The sequence below is a fragment of the Neolamprologus brichardi genome, chromosome 14 (genome assembly GCF_056152115.1).
Source record: "Neolamprologus brichardi isolate AB-2024 chromosome 14, ASM5615211v1, whole genome shotgun sequence".
Classification (NCBI taxonomy): Eukaryota; Metazoa; Chordata; class Actinopteri; order Cichliformes; family Cichlidae; genus Neolamprologus; species Neolamprologus brichardi.
In genome coordinates this window covers 33,635,024-33,655,012 of record NC_142117.1, presented here as the reverse complement: position 1 = coordinate 33,655,012, position 19,989 = coordinate 33,635,024, and the positions used below count along the sequence as shown (strand labels likewise).

The window sequence follows — 19,989 nt, the reverse complement described above, 5'->3', positions numbered from 1 at the left end:
CGCGAGTTTACCATTAACTAATTTGTACCATATAATCTTAGATGAAATCAAAGAGAACAATGTTCTGTATGTTACGCGTTAAGCTCTTGGAGCGTTCCAAAGCAGGAAGTGTTTAAGTTGACGTCATCTTGGGTACTGTAGTTTTACAGTAATGTGAAGACACGCGGGACATCATCCACTCTGGAGGTGCTTTCAGTTTTGTTCTCTTGTTTGGTATTAAACATGACAAAAACGCTATCAACAGCCAACATATCATTTTATTTCAATTTTTTTTTTCCAATTGTCACCATATATCCAATTAAAAACCAGCAATTACAACATGGAATTTTATGGACAGTACAGGGGCAGATTCTCTCAAAAACTAATCCACTGATATGAGCTGGTTCTGTTTTTTGGTTTTTTATATTTTTTTCCATTAATAGTAACTCATAATTAGTATTTAAAAAAATCATATAATTCACTATTTCCAAAGTGATTAAGGTCTACGAGGATCACTGAATTACAAAGAAAGGAATATGCTGATGCTGTTAAAAATATATATGTATATATCAACTTTAAGGTCACCACTTTATTGTACTGTAAGTTTTTATATACACTCAGTCAACTTTACAATGAACATACAAGGTCAGCCAGTGAAATTCACTATGAATATCATAGCAATTCCTTTTTTTACAACTAGTTGCTCAGAACACGAGCAAACAATAACACCCAAATCCGCATTGCAGTGATATACTTATATCAACCTCTTCCACCCAGCTCAAAGCTATGAGGCTGTATATATACACCTGCACTCACTCCTTCATCCCACAACCCGACATTGTGCCTTGCTGTATAGCAAACAACTAAATTTGTTACTTTTTGGTGGGAACAGGAAATGACAGCATTTGCCTGTTGACCTCTCTCAGCTGCGCACTTAGAGTCTCTGTCGTTAGGGATAATTCTGCTAGTTGCGTCTGTAGGCTTATGAGGGTCTCGTTCAGCTCTTCCTCTTTACGGCGAGAGTTAGCCGCCTGCCTGCTGTACTCTAACACCATGCATCCACCACCAATGAGGAAGATGATTGACTCCCCCAGTAACTCGGCGCCCAGCTCTGCTGCCGCTTCCTCGTTCAGCGGCTTAATGGTGGCTCCCCTGAAGCCCATGATCCGCATCTTTGTTCTCATCTCAATCCAGTGATAAACTGTTGGAACAAGGAGCATACAGTATATAAGGAAAGAGCTGTTAGACTTTGAATATGTTTGGGTCCTGTTCAATTTTTCATCAAAAGGATCAGCTAATCTGGTCAAAGGTTGTGAATACAGGAGAAACTGCATTTATAGTTAAAGATGCATGTCATCATTGCGCTATCATTTATTATAATCTTCTACCCAGCTGAGAAAGTAGCCTTAATACCATACTGAAATTGGGTTGAAATTGTTTTGTTTTTTTAGAATAAAACATGAAAACAGAACAACACTGCCCAAAACCACCGAATCAGTGGTGCTCTTGGTACATTACACAGAAATTAGGCAACCAGGTTCATTAAAACTGAAACATTCTTCCGCATATCTGCGGTCACCACATGACTTAGGATCCACATTTACTAGTTAATAATTCAAGAGACTCTCCAAGATTCAGCAGTCCATCAAGGAGACAAATTATCTTGATGTCAGTTATAAGTGGGAAAAGAATAAAGCCCCCTGCAAAGTGAGAAGTCTCTTAAACAGAATGCAAGAAGGCTGCCACGTAAAGATGAATCCCTTCACAGTCACTGGTGTCCTGTATAACAACTGAGAAGCCAAATCCCTCAGAGCCTTAGCTTACATAATATTTCTCGTCCATAACAAATTTTGTGTGTTGTCATTTTGCCCCTGCTCAGACTCCTCAAAAGCTGGTGTGTCCTCCATTTATACTTCCACCTTCTTGCTTCTGGCCCTCCTCCACCCCCTGACAGCTCCAAGTATGACTACACCTTCACAGTTTGGAGTAAAATCCTTTCTGCTTCACTCAGCCATCATATATGAAGATAAGACCACCTTTAAATCTAATCAAACTTTAATTGCATTTTATCTACTCAGTCAACAAATAATACCTTGCCCTTTTTTCTGCAGCGCCTTTTCATAAAAGCTCGATTTGATGCATTAATTTACTTAAATTTGCTATCTTTAAAGAAAAACTGTGACTTATTTTATTTGCACACAGTAACAAACACAACATGATATACACAGTAATCTTTACTTGGGAAGTATTTTTGAATGACTAAACAATAGAGCTAAGTGTCCACTTAGCATATTTCTGTCTAATTAAAGTCAGTGTCACATTCTGAATAGGGCGTTAGGACAACAGTTGTCCTGCCGTGCCCTCATAGCAAAGGCTAATACAATCTGTTTCAATGACAGACAAGACCCGCCCTTTACACCTTGCCTGGCTGCTATTGGTCGAAGAAATATATCTTGAAAGATTATTGGATAACAGTCATTTCAGGTTCATTATCATTGGTTGTTGCGCCTCCCCATGCTTATCAACCGTCAGAGGTGACTGGACTGGACTCTAAGCCTTTAGCAGCCGTTAGCTCAAATTACTCACTCTGTGCCGGTGGCAGGCAAATGTAAGTTTTAAAGAACTCGCTCCTCCGGGCTCCAGCTTTTATCCGGTTAGCCACAGGCTTGCTCATCTGCCTCACTCCGAGGTAGAGGAGCTTGGCGATAGGGAAGGCACCAACAACCATCTTGGCGGAAATGCTTCTCAATGGGGCGGAGTGCGTAGAGGTTACGTGATGACGTTATTGATTGACAAGCCCAGTCACAAATCCGACCACGTGTCCAAGTCTCGTGAACTGAAACGCCCTGATTTCCTTACTTATTTGGTCCCATCTTTCCCAATTTAAATAACATTATTGATGTTTGACATTAATTTTCTCTTTAAAAATGAACTGAATATGTAATTAATTAAGTTCATAAAATGAAAAACATTTTTTTTTGCGTGGCATCATATTGCATTGGTGCATGTTAGATTATTTTAATGCACAAGCATTATAAACTATAAACAAAAGTAAGGTACTATTTTATGGTTTTATTTTTTCTTAAAATGAGAGAGACTTGTGTATCGGAAGTATATGTTGGGCCTATAGGCCCAACAAATTAAGACAGTTATATGTTTTTAAAAATACATAATTGTGTAAAACAATAGTCTATTATTATGCATGTAACACTGAACTGTACAGTTTATAAACTAAAAAGAAACTAAAATCTATTCAAAAGTAAGGGTGTGAATTAAAAAATCGACAATTACCTGTCCGCAATTTGCTAAATAATACGCAACTCCTTCCTCACGGATTATATACTTCACCTGGAACAGCTGTGGCAGGAACACCTGGCTCGGGTTACAGCAGTGAAGAAAGCCGAGGGGCTGGACTATCAGCCAAAATAACTCAACTCGGTACGCAGCTATGACTACATGTCTGGAGCCGCCACCACAAGAGAGCGACTCAGGCTGATCCCAACTTCAGGAAGACAAGAAGGTTTGGACGCAACGCATTCTCTTCTCTTCAGTTTAGGACAAAAGGACAGGCTCTGATTTTTTGAGGTATGAACTTTTAATTTGTTCCGTAACGCAAATTTGCCCGTCTTCATGGTCGAAAACTTTAAGTTGCGGTTTAAGATGGTGCCTGTATTACGGTTTTGTGCAACGTCGGATTAGTTGTCTGTTCGCAGCTCAACTGAAGTTGTGAAAACTCTTTTTCACAGCGTATCTCATTTCATTTCTAGTTGATTGTGAGGTTTCTTCTATTTGAGGAAGAGCGTGTACTGTAATGAAAATCAGATGTTACCAACCGTGCCTGGCATGCCACTCTGTCCAAAACCACAAAGAAAAGCTGAAGTGCAAAAGCGAGCTGCTGGCTGGACATTGATGTGCAACCAGTAAAACAATCGTTTATTTACAGTTATGTATACATATAGTCTAATACAGCCATACAGCTATGTAGAAACACAATATCCAGGTTGGATATTTCTATCAGTTTTGTGCTTTTATTCTTTTTATTTTTTGATGTGCATTATTATTGGATTGTTACTACACTGGGTCCTGGATGAAATGTATTAATTGTTGTTTTTAGTGTTAGGATAAGCAAGAAATTCATTCATAACATTTGGTGTTAGTATAACCACTGTTTCAGTCAATTTTACATCACAAATTCAAATGTGCCAATTTTTTGCTTAATTGAACTGCATGTTGGATCTATACACAACTCTAATTTACAAGCAAAGCAAACCTTCCTGTTGGAACAGGGACGGAATGGCATTTATCCAGCATGTGTGCTTTACATGGTTTCTCTATCAAAACAAGTTTGGCTGCATTTGTTGCACTTGCTGCAACCTATTGCAAAAAAATGTTAAAACCAAGCAGAATTCAGCAATTTAAAAAAAAAAATTGTGGTCGAATTTATGTACCTACGCATATACCAGCTGATATTTACTTCTTGGTAGTGGCCCTGCTTTGCACCACAGCTTGAGAATGTTACAAAGCAGGCATTGGATGAATGGATCTGGCATGTAACTTCCCAGAAATGTCATATAGCACTGAGAGATTCCTGTGTCATATGCTGTGGAGAACAGTATTATGCTAGAAGTGAAGTGAATTACCACCACAGAGACACGAGGCTATGCTAAAAAACAATTATCCACATTATGGGACAAAAGGAAGGAAAGTTATACTCTTGTTCTGGATTAGTAATCATCACATCAGCACGTCTCTGGTCTATCCATAGTTTATGTGCTCTTGTGTCTGCAGTGACTGGCTTTTATCCCAAGCTTGAGAAGTATAATAGTCATGTATTGTCTTTGGAAGTGACAGTTGCTATCGTGAATAGAGCGTATTAGTGTGAACTCTTGTTTGTGTAATTATGTAGGTTTGGCTTTCAGTGACTAACTAGGTCCGCTGTGCAGGTGAAAGCACTGTAAAAAAACAAAACAGAATTCTTTGGGTGGGGTTTTTCCAACTTGTTATCTCACCATTGTCCAAGTACATGCCATGTTTTAATCAGTGAGCCCTTTACGATTAGTCTAATGTCAGCATGTGGTCATAGTCAGATTTAACTAAACTTCTCATGTAACTACGTCAGCACAACGTCATAGCGGTTTTTGAAATTAGTTTTACAAGCCTTGACATGACCTTTCACATAAACAGCTCAAGTGTTGCCGGTATCTGTTGAGGCAATAATACTAATGCTAATGATAAAGCCTATCAGTGCATGAAGATCTCAGAATTCTGCAACACAGATTCCTGGTCATTCTCACAGTAATTACACAGCACCTCCCACATGTATCTGCATAATTATCCTTGGGTTTATTCTCCTTTCTCGCCATGTGTTCAAACATTCTTGCTACATGAAACAGTGATGAGCCAGTGTAAACATTATGCTGGATGTTGGACTTTGGACTCTTGGTATTTAAAATCTTACTATGCAAGAGCAATTGAAAAAGCTCGAGTTGTTTTCCCCTGGAAGCTGGCAAAGAAATCCTGTAGAGTAGTTCTGGAATATTGGCAGAAAGTTTTTATTTAGTTTGTGTTGCCTGTATGATGACTTACAGGCAATGTTTGCTTTAGGACTTTATCATGCTGTTGCAAGTCTTCTGCCAGCACAAAGCCAAAGTTCTGGAGGAAGGATATGAAGGAGGGACCGACAATTGTGAAAGAGAACAGGCAGGAAATTAGTACCTAGATAGAAATATGTAGTTAGGATAAAACTAAAGAATTGGATGTGTAATCATGAACTTCTAGAGAAAGACTTAAAAGGAGTGGGAAAGGGAGAGACTGCTTGTAGTCTTGGTTAGACACACCCTAGCATTTTGCAAAGCTAATGATTATTGTCTTTAATCTCTAAATTTCCATTGTGCTTCCCATAGTTTCTCTCTGTTTTTCAGGGTGTCCTAACAGAATTTTAACATTTTGCACTGCCAGTAGTTTTGTCAAGTGCCATTTTATATTTTATTCCTGTGGCTTTTATGTTGGCTTCACCACTTAAAAGAGCTAATTGTTGCTGTATTGTACTACATTCTAGTCTAAGCACTGGCAAGAAAATCAAAATGTGGTTTTCCAAGAAACTAACCACAACACAAAACCAGAAATAGATGACAGCACAGCTGCAGTAGCCACAAGCTGTCAGTTCACTTTAAACGTCTAGATGATTGATGTTTTTTCGCTTCCATATTTGCATATGCTTCTATCTTTATTTACTGTAGCACGTGTCTATTAAAATGTGGAATAATTGCCTCAAGAGATACTATATGTGATAACTGAAAGGATATTGGCTGTTTCACAAACAAAGTTATTGGAACATATATATATCATATATACATTATATATCTCTGTCTTCACTTCTAAAACCTTTTTTTTCTTTACACAGTTGTCTAGATTTTTTATTATTTTGTTTAGATTCATACACTTGCATAAGATAAAAGTGTTAAGTAAACAAAGGAAACCTATTGTGATTAAAAATAAACAAACAAGGAGAAATAAATGAAAGAGATTATCTCAAAATAAACACTAAAATAGCACAAAAACAAAGGCAAATCCAGAATCTAAATGTTATTATGATACGTATGTCATAGAAGATGATAGAACACAAAATAAAAGTAAAGTGAAAGGAGAGAAATAATTCAATATTGTCATTATATTAACTGCAGTAATGGGCTTTATTAGTTTGCAATAAACTAAGTTATAAGAAAAGTTAACGTCATAAACACACCCAAAAGAGTAATTTAAATCAGCGGTCCCCAACCTTTTTTGCGCCACGGACCGGTTTATGCCCGACAATATTTTCACGGACCGGCCTTTAAGGTGTCGCGGATAAATACAACAAAATAAAAATAGTACCGGTGTTGTGCCAAAAAGTGATTGTCTGCCAAAAACTGATTTCCGGTATTTGCCAAAAAGCGATTGCTCATATTTAAAGTGCTATAAGTAAGTTGTTGGGCTATAATATGTTAAACATATGTAAAATGCATCCCTTATGGATGACATAAAGTCATCTTGAGCCACAAACAACATTCTTGTAACAAGATAGAAGACGCAATCAGTTTTTGGCAGTGACTTTTATATAACCTTTATTTATGCAGTAAAAAAAAAATCTCGTTAACATTAAAAATGTATTTTGTAAGAGTAAGTTGCCCAATAGGACAGCAGAAATGGCAGCAAATATTACAATAGTTCAGTAAAAATATTTTCAGTGGGGATAAAGGAGCGGATTGGTTACGCTATTGGTAAGTACAAGTTGTAAAGATACTTAAAAAACAGATCATTTTTTAATTCTTTATGTAACCCCTTTGTAAACCCTGTTCACTGAAGTCTATTTACGAACATACGTAAAGATGTTACACATAAAAAATACACAGAAACACTGGAAATCAGTTTTTGGCAGACAATCACTTTTTGGCACAACACCTGTACTAAAAAAAATAAATAATAATAATAAAAAATAAGATTTATTCATAACACACGTGAAAAGACCCAGGAAAACCGAGTTAACGATAAAAACGATAACAAAATAACGCTGAAAACCGATAAAAACCCTGAAAACCATATTTTTCACACCCGAGCCTCAACTCTGGCGGCCCGGTACCAAACGACTCACGGACCGAGGCCTGGGGGTTGGGGACCGCTGATTTAAATCATTTTAAAACACTGTTTAAAAAAACTGCTTATCTTTGCTTGTTTTCACTTCTAGTTGAGCAGCGTAGCCTGGCTTTTCTATGCAAATACAGTCTTGTTTACTTTGTCTTACTTGATCATTTTCAGTGTATTTGTTGTTGTTGATTTAGTGATGGATTTGTCCAGTGTATATTTTCTGTAACCTTGTACAGCACTTAGGTCAGCAAAGGTTGTTCTATGTGGGCTAGAGAAATAAACTTTAACTTGACTTGACTTCTTACATGCATCTAAAAATAAATTACGTAACATCTAATTTTGATTCCGTTCTAGTTTAGCCGGTTCCGGCAACACAAAGCCAAAATTGTCGGAATCAAGAGAAAATAGCAAAGGTGCCAAACGGCATGCAGAGTTTCACAGGAAGAAAAAGGGTGGGGTGAATAAAATCCTGGGCAGTAAAGCGAGAGTTCAGTGAATGAGTGATCAGCCTGACCTTTGTGAGTCACCGAGAGTGCAATCTCTTTTTGTGTGAGCTGCTGTTGACAGTGGTAAGCGTTCAAGTGTGCAAATGTGTGAGAATGTCTCACTGGGAGGAGTAAGGAATGTGAGCCTGCACCCAGGCCCGACTGAGACGTGACAAGTTCTTGCTACAAAGCATGACAAATAGCATGAACAACACTTATCTGATTCTGCTGTAAATTTAGTATTGATTACTTCATATAACCCTTGTTTGCTCTGGCCAGGGCTAATTTTCAGTTGGTATTCTAATTAATCAGAATTATGTAGAGCAGGGTGTGCATAACCAATGCTGGTTGAGATTGGTCCAGACAAGGTTTCTTTATGTACAAACACAACAATATTAAACAACAGGGGGCTATGAAGATCAATCTCACATCTCTCTTCATGACTAGTTGAAGTGGCTTGGCTCCTTTAAACCACTAAAAGTGAACCGAGGAACATTTCCAAAAATGTTTTATATTTTTTCCTAGACATTATGCGTATTAAATTCATTTTCATCGTCATGTACATGTGTAATCTGTGTCTAGTCTAACACAATAAAGATCAAAGTATCAGGAAACAGCATCTGAGTGAAAGTGAGGAGATTCAATAAATCTGTCCTCTGTCACAACTCCCCCCCACCCCCCCACCCCCCATTATGCCTAAACTAGGGATGTCGCAACTGAATATAGGACGGTAAGGACAGGTAAAACTGGGTGGTTTGCAGTATAGTGTTACAGTCTACAGTGCTGTTGCACTGCCTGCAGGGCTAACTGGGTTCCATGGTCATAACTCTTGTAGGTCCTGGATAGCAGGAGAGACTTTTGCAACAGCAAAGATGTTGGTAGAAGTGTATTGAGCATTGAAATAAAAGCAGATTTTTTATAATACTTCAAAAATAAATGTCCAAATAAGTGCCCAGATGTTCTTTGGTAGGCTGCTGACTGACAGGACTTGCTTCTTGAAGGTGTCACTAATTTGGCACCTTACTACTGTAAACTAGTTTGAACAATGTTCTTTAGTAACATCAAATTTCACCTTCATTCTAGCTTTATACTAGCTATGGGTTGGAAAGCAGCCATTGCGGCTTATGTAACATCTACTTGCCTACTGCAGAATGTAGTTGGCTAACTATACGAAGAAGCGTGAACCACAAAGGAAATCTGCTGGAACTCACAATAGAAATGATTAGATAAGGGTGATAAGTTAAGCTTTCAACATGACAGAGTTACTTTTAGAAATGTCATGAACTAGAGGGTCTTCAAAAGATTTCTACTGCATGAACAATATTTACTGGACCTAAAGGCTGAAGATGCACTATAAATGAATGTTTACTGAGAAACGTGCAGTGGTGACTCTCAGCTTTTTGTAGTGCATCCAAATGTATACACAAAAAAGCCTTTGCAAAGGCTTCTATGCAAAGTGGTTATTACTGCGCAGCTCATTGTTCAGATTTTTTTATTGGCTTTAACTCATTAACAGAATAGCCCAGCCTGCATCGGCGTCTCTCTGGAGTGTTAGCATTACTATCATTTGTGACGCACTTGAAGCTGTGCTGCACCTGTCTGTCTGGCCTGTCTGTCTGAAACTGACACTCCAACATAAGTCATAAGTGATGTTAAGCTTGAGCACCTGGTATCTCAGATAACTTGGTTGAGTCAGCAGGTATGATGAACACCTGCAACCAGCACTTAAAAGGGCGCTCAAATGTCTATAATGTCATTACAAATGTTTGCAGCTGTGCACTATGTCATATTTCTGTTTTTGCACTTTCAGTAATCAGAAAATTGTGGCTTGTTTAGACATGACAAATATTCGGCTTATTTGGAAATTGCCTGAAGGCAATTTGAGCTTGCAGCTGAAAGGGAAGAGCTAAGCAAAGTAAATCTTGCATGAAACCTAACTTTCAAGGTTGATTTAAAGTGAATTAGGGTTCGAGGAAGTCTGTGTGTAGTTCAGTATTAGGAGAAACATTTCCTGTAAAATGTTAATTCTTCTAAAAAGATGATAAAAAGCTTGTGAGCTGATGGAAGTGTTTTGTTTTTTGGATTTTTTTTCTGTCCTAACTGGTGGCGTTTGTTTTCAGGAGCAAGTTATTGCTATCTGATGAGTCATGAGTTCTCAAACAAGCTTTGGGAGCAGCATGCTGTGTGAGTTTCCACTAATGTTTAACTTTTCCACTTGGCTCAGTGTGTATTTGTACATGTGGGAATAATATCCTCTGCTAATTGAGTTTTGTACATTTGCGGTTTATATTCAGTCCAGACCATGAATGATGATCTGAGCGCATCACTCGCTACAGCAGACGAGTTATCCAAAGAGTTTAACTCCTTGCTGCAGGAGGCCTCCTCCAGCAATAACAACACAGAGTCTAAGTCACAGGTACTCACTCATACACACACATGTAGTAGTAGTTTCCCTCTTTTAGCTGTTAATTTGCACTAGTTTATAATAGTTACATTTTGTAGTCCTTCAAAGTGTGCAACATGGGTGGAAATATCAAGGCAGTGGTTGATTTATTTGTTTTTTTCTTTCCTCTGTTTCTAAATTAAATTTGCCAGTGAGGGGGTTTCCTTGTCCTGATTTTTTGTAAATGTGTGAACACAGACCAAAATAAAAACTTTCATTCAAATTCCCTTGCACTCTTTCAAACACACCCTTGTTCAGATGTAGTTGAATGCCAACAAAAACATGTTGATGTGTTTGTGTTTAAAACAAAACAAAACGCAGTGATATCCATATCTCTTTTTTCTGTAGGCCACCTCCAGTATCTCCAGAAAGCAGCCTCAGTCCAGTTGGTCTTCCAGCACTTCCAATAATGGATCCTCCAGCTCTTCAGCTTACTCCACAAGCTCAGCATCCTTCCATCCCATTGACTCTGTCAGTTCTAACAATAATAATACCAGATCCTCCCCCGTATTCTCATCAAGCCCACTATCATCCCCAAAGCTCCAAAGAAGTGCACACGCTCCAGTCCGAGCTGGATCTGACATCGTCCACCATAGTTACAGCCATTCAGCTCAAAACATGAAGTATAATTCTTTGCCTCATTATAACAAGAGCCCACGGAGCTCAGTTAGCTCCACTGATAGAAGCCCTGCTCCAAACTCTATGGTTACTTTGGAACCATCTGCTTCAGCCCATTCCAATTTGCTCAAACTTTATGACAATAGCCAGATGCGTCCAAGGTCGCCTCGATTCGACAGAAACCCTTCTCCATTGTCTGTCAATTATCCAATGTCCAGCACGCTTCCCAGAAATTTTAGCAGTTCCAGGCAACAAGGTAAAGTTTTCATCTTCAGGACATTGAAACTTAATTATCATGAAATTCATTTTACTTTATTACCTTTGTAGTAATTTTAATACATTTTATTAAGAAACTAGGTGAGCAACTACCCAACAAGTCAAATTAAATTACCTCAACATATCTGGATATAAGTCAGGATTTGAGATGTAACAATTCAAATATTGTCTGGATTAAATAAAGAGGTGTGTTGGGTAGAGATGTCATTAAAGTGTGGCTGAAAAAGTGCTTCTTAGTCAACAAGATAAAAAAAAAATAGATAAATAGATAAAAAACAGACTCACTTTCTGAACATGAAAGCAAATCTAAAAGTAGACGTGTCACAATGTTCTTTCAGGTATAAAAAACAAACTCGTGAAAATGTTATAAAAAATAATATTGGTCCGTAAGCTTCTAAACTTTCTAGCACACTTGCTCTATTTTTGTCTTTCCTTTGCTCATATTTTTGTTGCTTTATCTCCCACAATCTCAGACGAGGCTGTGCAATGGCAGAAGAGTCCTGGCAAGTGGAATGAGACAGATCTGGACATGTCCTATGAAAGGAAGCCTCACCACACTTATGACAGTTAGTGGTTTTATGACCATTTAAAGTGAATTTCTGGAATGAGTCTCTGCAAGTAATCTAAGCAAGTTTTTTTTGTTGTTGTTCTTTTTGTTTTTTAACCTTCCTGTTGCAGAGACAGAGTGGCTGCGGTCAACTATGCCAAATCCAAATTGGAAAGAATCCAACCTCGATGGCCCTTCTCCAGCTTCAAACCCCATAAAAGTAAATAGTAATACTAGATGAAACTTGTTTGTATGGCTTTTGTGTATCTCAACGCTTTAATTCCAATGAATCTGCTTCCAGACTCCCTGCAGTTCATGAGAAACTTCAGATATGCAAATTACTCTATTTCCTTGTTTTTTCAAGTTGATCACAACAGTGAACAGGATGCACCTTTCCTAAAAACCTTGATCTCAATTCAGAGCATGTTTTTTGTAATACTGCATTTTTTGTCTTCTGTGGGACAGAAAAATGTCCAGTTTAATGAAAAAGAAATGCAACACAAAAAACCCCCAAATGACTTCTTCCATTGAAATAAAAGGAAAAAAATTGTCCCTTTTTTGTTTCTTCTGTTACAGGATCGTCTCTCTAATACTCTTCAGTTTTCCAGTGGATCCCTCCCCCGTAATGCACGTATTGCAGTACCACCATCTCAGTCTCACTCCCCTTACCAGTCTCAGCCCATCTCCCGTATTTCTATTCCTCCCAATTCAACTCAGTCCCGCCAGCATAAACCCATTCCTCTTTCTGTCATCATGCGCCTTCAAAATCCTTATTGGGGAGCAATGATAGCCCCCCAACCCAGAGTGGTTGGAGGACAAAGTGACATGTCACCTTACCAACCTGCTGTACCCGTCCCAAAGGAAGTCTTCCAGCCTCCTGCAGTTCAGCCACAACTGAAGCCACCTGAGCTGTGGCAGCCAGCTCTATACAGTGACGGTAAAACACATTTTACATTAGCAAACACTTCTTCACTATGGTTTATGAATCTCTGTCTTATAAATGGTGGTTTTTATCCATGTTTGTAGTGCTGAACCCAGCGGATATAGATGCAGAGTTAGAGCGGTTGGTATCTGCTCAGCAGAACCCTGTAAATTTGGAGAATCCTGCCATATCAGAGGGTAGTGTGGAGACCGAGGGCACCAATCAGCAACCTCCTCGGCCCCTAAGCCCCACCACGCTGCAACCAGTGGTGGCGCCTGATGCCCAGAGCCATGTGACGCCTGTCATAGAGGAGGTGCTGCGCATCAGGGCAGAAATTCCCAGAGCCCTGAAGAGGAGGGGCTCTGAGAACCTTTCAAAGCCCCTGAAGAAGCCCTCGCATTACCAACCAAACCAGTACAAACATCTTATCAACAAGCTCTTTCGCAAGGAATGCCATAACAAGGCGGACAAAGGTAGTGAGAGTAGCAGCTCATCAGATGGGGAGGACAGTGCTTTACCCCCTCCCCCTCCACCTAAGACACCCACTCTCTTTAAAAATGACAAAGTAAGTATTTAACAACAATAACAATTATAACAATAGCATCTAATGTTTTAAAAGGTGGAATGCAATCTTCTGCAGCCAAGTGTTTGGCTTTATACAAACTGATATTCTGTTTTTTGTGCAGAATTACCGATCAATTTTGCGCCTGCCTAATCGAGAGCGCAACAATTCTGGCAGGCGGGCTCGGCTTAGCCCGCTGGTGCTTGTACTTGATGGAGCTTTAGCTGGAGACCTGGACACAGTGCAGAAAGCTGTCCAGGAGGTATGTATACTAGCTCTATCTCTCTCTCTCTATCGCTAGCTTAATTATGTTAAGAATTTAAAGAGAACTTCAGTTAACAAAGTCCAGTCATGAACTGTGCAGGCAGCAAGGTTTGGATGTATTTCAAGAAAATAGCATGATCTCCGAGGACTGCCCATAATAGTTATATTATTTTTTTCTTCTTCTTTAGCTTACATCAGCAGCCTTTATAAATATAGTTTATTGGACTGCAACAGTGAAGTGACAGACTTCCTGCTCCAGTGCCGTATTTAGACATCAAGAAGTACTGAAAATTGTGAAAAAATGTTTTATGTTTAACTTTAGTTTTCTGAAGGAACACATGCTGAGTATGCGTTCTGTTTTTCAGCTCATCTCTGAGTCTTCCAGTCAGCACAATAGCTTCAACTCCTATTTTAGAAAGAAATGCTGACAGTCATGCTAAACGAATGTCAGAGTGGATAAACTGGTTACAACAGATGCAAATCTTATTTGTTTTATGTCTGCAATTTGTTTAAATGGTTGGTGGAAATGAATCACATTTTATCTGACAAATCTACTGTGTGTAAAATGCTTTTCCAAGATGAGTGATCCCAGCCAACCAAATGAAGAAGGCATCACTGCCCTTCATAATGCCGTCTGCTTTAGGCATCACGATATTGTGGACTTCCTGGTTCGGATTGGAGTTAATGTCAGTGCACCTGACAGCCATGGCTGGTAAATATTTGTTTACTGTTGTATACATCCTCTTTCTCTTGTTTCCTCTTATGTTTGCCTCCTGTAAAAGCCTTTGTGCAACTAGTTCATATAACTTATTTCAGAACACAACATTACTCCTTGTTTGCACAGCCATGTGGACAAAAGGTACAACCTATTTCAGTTCAAAAGATTTACATACCAAGCCATAAAATTGGTCTTACATTTGGATAGATGAACATTACATGGCATAGTGTTATTATTATTTTTAACCAAAACTCAACCAAAATGCAGAAGGAAAAATTAAATGCAGCCTTAATATTTCCATAGGGCTTAAGAGGGTAAGTAGCACACAGGAGCTGCTGATCAAATACACTTGATTAACTGATCATCAATAAGCGTGACCACCTCTATAAAAGCAGAGGTTTTGGCAGTTTGCAGGTCTGGTGCATTCAGGTGCGTGCAAGCCAACTCCCCTTACCAGAGTGTGCACCAATGATCTCAGAGAAGCAATTATTGTTTCCTACTGTTCTGGAAAGGGTTATGAAGCTATTTCCAAACAAGATGAAATCCATCATTCTAAGATAAGATAAGATAAGATAAGATAAAACTTTATTAATCCCTCGGGTGGGTTCCTCTGGGAAATTCGGTTTCCAAAAAAAACTTCCGACAGAAGTTACAGAGTTACAGAATATTATATATATATATACACATATATAAATACAGAGACATATAAAAATAAATATACAAAGGGGATAAATAGAATAAATAGGAATAAAAATAAAAATAAAAATACAAGTGAATTGCACATTTCAAGTATGGAGTCTATTGCACCGTTGGTTATTAACAAAAAGTATTGCACAAAAGGTATTGCACAGTGAAGTGAAGAGGCACTACAGCTTGCTTGTTCCCCCCTCCTTTGTCCTCCTGTTTCCCCTCCCTCTCCCCTCCAGAGAGGAGTTAAACAGTCTGATGGCGTGTGGGACAAAGGAATTTTTAAGTCTGTTAGGTCTTGTCTTGGGGAGAAGCAACCTGTCATTGAACAGACTCTTCTGGTTGTTTATGGCCGTGTGCAGAGGATGCCCAGCATTGTCCATAATGTCCATCAGTTTCTTTAGTGTCCTTTTCTCTGCCACTGTCACCAGAGTGTCCAGCTTCATGCCGACCACAGAGCCAGCCTTCCTGATCAGTTTTTCCAGCCTGGATGAGTCCTTCTTTGCTGTGTTGCTCCCCCAGCACACCACAGCATAGAACAGTACTCCAGCAACCACCGACTGGTAAAACATCCTCAGGAGCTTCCTGCAGATGTTAAAAGACCTCAGCCTCCTGAGGAAGTACAGTCGGCTTTGGGCTTTTTCATACAGGTGCTCTGTGTGGCATGACCAGTCCAGTTTATTGTCCACCCACAGCCCGAGGTACTTGTACTTGTTGACCACCTCCACCTCCTCCCCCTCTATCTGAACCGGCAGTGGACCTTCTCTGGACCTCCCGAAGTCCACAACCAGTTCCTTAGTCTTTGAGGTGTTGAGTTGCAGGTGGTTTGTACTAGGAGAAAGATTATTCGCAAAAGGAAAACATTGAAGACAGCTGCCAGTAAATGTTCCAGTACATTCACCCCAACGTCAACGTTAAGACAAATTAAAATTGAGATATAAAAAAAGCACCATTCAAAATACACCAGTCCTCAGCATGTTAAATGTTACATTTCATGGCAGTACAATTGGACAAAGACTGAACAAGTATGATTGTTTTGAAGGGTTGCCAGGAGAAAGCCTGTTCTCTCTAAAGATAACATGGCAGCATGGCTTAGGTTTGCAAACCTGCATCTGAACAAATCACAAGGCCTCTGGAACAAAGGTTCTCATTTAGTAAGAATGCCTGCAAACAAATTAATTCAAGCATATCATGCCAAATCAGTCTTTTATACCAAATTGGTTCATAATTTATGAACACAGTTAGAACAAAGTGATGAAGGCCTAACTTTGGAAAGCTTTTTCAACTTTTCTGGCTTTCTCTTTGGGTGCAATTGTTTCCATTTTCAGTTGGCCCTGCTTTCTTGCCATAAATGCGTAGACTTCTGTCTTACAACATCGACCACTTTTCTCATGTTTAATAAATTCCATATTAATTTTGTGTATACACATAACTTTTGCACGAAAGAAATGTATACTTGAACATTTCCATGCACATATTAGTAAACAGCTCTCTAAAGAATATCTTTAATATCTAAAGAATCTCTTTTTGGGCAGACATGCCCGAAGTGGAGATGCACTACCTCACATTTGGTGAAAACCAAACACAAACACCTCATACCAACTGTCAAACACAGTGATGGAGGGGTAATGTCTGGACCAGTGCAACATGTAGTTTTTGAGTATACTGTAAACTTCTTTATATACAAAAGTTTTCTAGAATCAGATGTGAAGTCTTTTTGACTAAACTTGGTCATCCGTCCTACAGGGCAAAGATTCTAAGCATACTGGTAAATCGACAACAGACTGGTTGAAAAAGAAAAGAATTAAGGCCTTGCACTGGCCACAGCCTCACTGAAATGCTGTGGTGGAACCATAAGTGAACTGTGCATAAATGAATGCCTGCAAAGCTCAATGAACTCAAGCAACGTTGCTAAAAAAAAGTGGGCCATAGTTCGACCATAATAACATGAGAGTCTGATAAAGTCATACAGAAAACGTTAACATGTAGTGTGCTTAACTTTTCTTTTTTTGCATTTTGGTTTTGTTCTTATTAAATAAATATTTCCCTTTGGCTGTGCTGACAAGGATAAAAGTTTTTCAGTCTAAGTTATCATTTGATGAAGTTGATCTGAAGGAGTTGCAAAGGAGTAGATGTTTTATTTTTTTAATATAATGTTATATCCTGGTATACAAAGCCCTGGAACTGGAAGACGGTGTATGGTTATATCTATATCTATAAATACAACATAATAAAAGCTCTTTATGTGGCCCACAGGACTCCTCTTCATTGTGCAGCCTCTTGTAATGACCGTCCTCTTTGTGAGTTTTTGGTGAGGAGTGGGGCTGCTGTCATGGCCGTTACAGAAAGAGACAGAGCTACCGCCTCCCAGAAGTGTGACCCTTATGCTCCTGGATATGAGGAGTGTGAAACCTTCCTGAGGGGTGAGACAACAACTCCCACACGTAAACTGTACTATGAACTGTTTAATTAGTCAAATAGTACTTATAACGTATCATATGATATTTTCTACTGATGTAATCTGCTGCATGTTTAACCTCAGTGTCAATTGTTTTGTTAAATAGCATTCAGCCATTCAGACATGTACAGAATATGTATATATTGTATGTTGTAATATAAATAATAGTAAGAAAAATAATAATCATAATTAAATAGTTTTGTTCAAATTCTACTCCCAAAGAAATGTTAGGAGGATTACAAGTTTTCTTTCTTTCTTTCTTTTTAAAAAATGTATTTTAAGAATACAGCGTAGGGACACTTTAAGGAGGCGTTTTAAAATAAAGCTATAGTGAACTATAATTTCTTTAAATATTATGAAATCAAAAGCAAATATAGTGACCTCTAGCCTCTCAATGAACACTATTCCAAACTACTGCTTTCTGGTACAGCAGTCTTTATATTTATATGTATCCTGTTTTCTTTCTTCAGCTGCGGAGGAGGCCATGGGGGTGGACAACAGCGGAGTGCTTTATGCTCTGTGGAGCTACCCAGCTCAGGCAGCAGATGAACTGAGCTTTAAAGACGGAGACATGGTCACCATCCTCCAGAAACCTGAGGGGTCAGACTGGTGGTGGGCCTCACTGTGTGGCAGGGAAGGCTTTGTTCCAAACAACTACTTTGGGGTAAGACACCACTTTCTAAATAAAGAAAACATCAATTCAGTCCTTTTCTCCTGATTTCACGATTTTCATTTTGCAACAAAACATGACTTTTAATTGTTTTCATGTTTGTTTTTTTTCTTTTTCTAGCTTTTCCCGAAGGTTCGGCCGAAATCTCTGTGTTAAGTGGCATCCTGATTATCAGGTCTGGTCAAACTGATGCAGGGAATATTCTCAGATGCTTTATAGCTTCAGACTTTTAGTTGAACATTCTGTGTCTGTACGGCCATAAAAAGACTGCAGACCTAAAAGATTTTTTGTGATCTGTCAGGGAAGGAGAGGCAAAGGTGAAGTCTCTATACTCCTTTTGGCTGTACTGACAAGGATAAATCTTTTTACGTTTGTACCGGCTTGGCTGTAGAATAATTATCTATGTTACAACTCTATAACAGATAGTCAAGTTTTGTTGTCTATCCAAATGTTACAAAGGGGTGAAGGTCCATGTTGTTCGGATTACTTAGGCTTCAGTCAACGGTTGACCATACAATGAGTAAAAAGTTGGTAAGGTTACTAATCAGAATGCAAACACTGGCTTTTGATGCTCAGTCAACTTATCAGCAAAGTCATGGCAGGTGTGTGAAATCTTGTGACTGCTCAGTTTAGAAATGCTTTGCTTCAATCAAAGTAAAATCCAAGTTTCCATTCCTGGAAAGGTTTGCAGAAAGGAAGCACCACAGTAAAAGAGAGCAGTTAGCAGGGAATGTTTTACTTTACATAATCTTTCAGAAATGTACTCAGATATCACAGTCTTTGCAAATAGTTTCTCAGATATTAGTACTAGTATTTAACTGTAACTTTTTCTGGCTACAATGGCTGTTAAATCCTAATAACAACAATATTCTTGAAATATGTGTGATTTTTGAATGTCAGGAGTTGTGTTCTCCTATCAGTACGGCGGTAGTAGGTTTACCATAGTATTTTCAACCTCAGTATTTTCTTTTTGCCTTCAGGTTTGTGTTGTATGTTTATGCTCACTAAATAAGTGTGTCTTTTTTGAAAGTGTTTTCTGGGTGGATGTGTTTGTGTGTGTACTCACAGTGGTGTAGTGCATTTGGTGACAAAAACAAGTTTCCCTTGTTACTAGGGCCCTCTGTGCATCTAACCTTTAGGTTTCTATGGAGCACATAGTGATCAAATTTTTGAATGCTGAATAAAAAGATGAATATCGTGTTTTTGTTTTGGCCTTTTCTTTAAAATGTGCTGTATTTGGAGTTTTGTTACTTGAAAATACCATTTTGAAATGTCCCTTACTGACCAACAGATGGCATTGTATTATTAAGTATTTCAACAGCTGCATGTTTTGCAAGCAAAAACTGTATATAGTAATATATGACAAAGCACCATTCAAGGCTGGTCTGCAGCATTATCCCACACTGTAAATTATACATGGAAAAAGATCTGCTTATTTCTTTTATTTCTTCTTATTTGAAGTTGCATTCATTTCCCTGATCTTTTTCAGTCTTTCTGCTTTTACACCACAGAGCACCCACAGGACTGCTGTGATATTTAATGAGTCAGTTAACTGTATTCCTATGAATAAGTGTAATTACCGAAAAAGCTACACGCATGATGAACAGTTGTTTTTCTTTTTAATTAACTCTGATTTGCATCTTTTGATCTACAGACTTACTGCACTGATATTAACACCAACGCTTGTATTCTTCAACACAATCCCTGAGGACAATTACTGCCAACATTGATTGAAGC

General features: G+C 38.6%; 2 protein-coding genes across 2 annotated transcripts; one reads left to right on the top strand and one right to left on the bottom strand.

Moving 5' to 3' along the window:
• Positions 1-239: 239 nt before the first annotated feature.
• opa3 (outer mitochondrial membrane lipid metabolism regulator OPA3) lies at positions 240-2,752 on the bottom strand. The gene is made up of 2 exons (XM_006796680.3): positions 2,566-2,752; positions 240-1,180 (listed from the first exon to the last, which is right to left on the bottom strand). The coding sequence occupies exons 1-2, from the start codon at positions 2,705-2,707 to the stop codon at positions 852-854; spliced, it is 471 nt and encodes a 156-aa protein (XP_006796743.1). The 5' UTR covers positions 2,708-2,752; the 3' UTR covers positions 240-851.
• ppp1r13l (protein phosphatase 1, regulatory subunit 13 like) lies at positions 2,730-19,450 on the top strand. The gene is made up of 13 exons (XM_035910263.2): positions 2,730-3,564; positions 10,208-10,271; positions 10,382-10,503; positions 10,879-11,404; positions 11,898-11,990; positions 12,103-12,191; positions 12,548-12,908; positions 12,998-13,458; positions 13,580-13,717; positions 14,298-14,431; positions 17,381-17,547; positions 18,053-18,246; positions 18,373-19,450. The coding sequence occupies exons 2-13, from the start codon at positions 10,235-10,237 to the stop codon at positions 18,406-18,408; spliced, it is 2,358 nt and encodes a 785-aa protein (XP_035766156.1). The 5' UTR covers positions 2,730-3,564; positions 10,208-10,234; the 3' UTR covers positions 18,409-19,450.
• Positions 19,451-19,989: the final 539 nt, after the last annotated feature.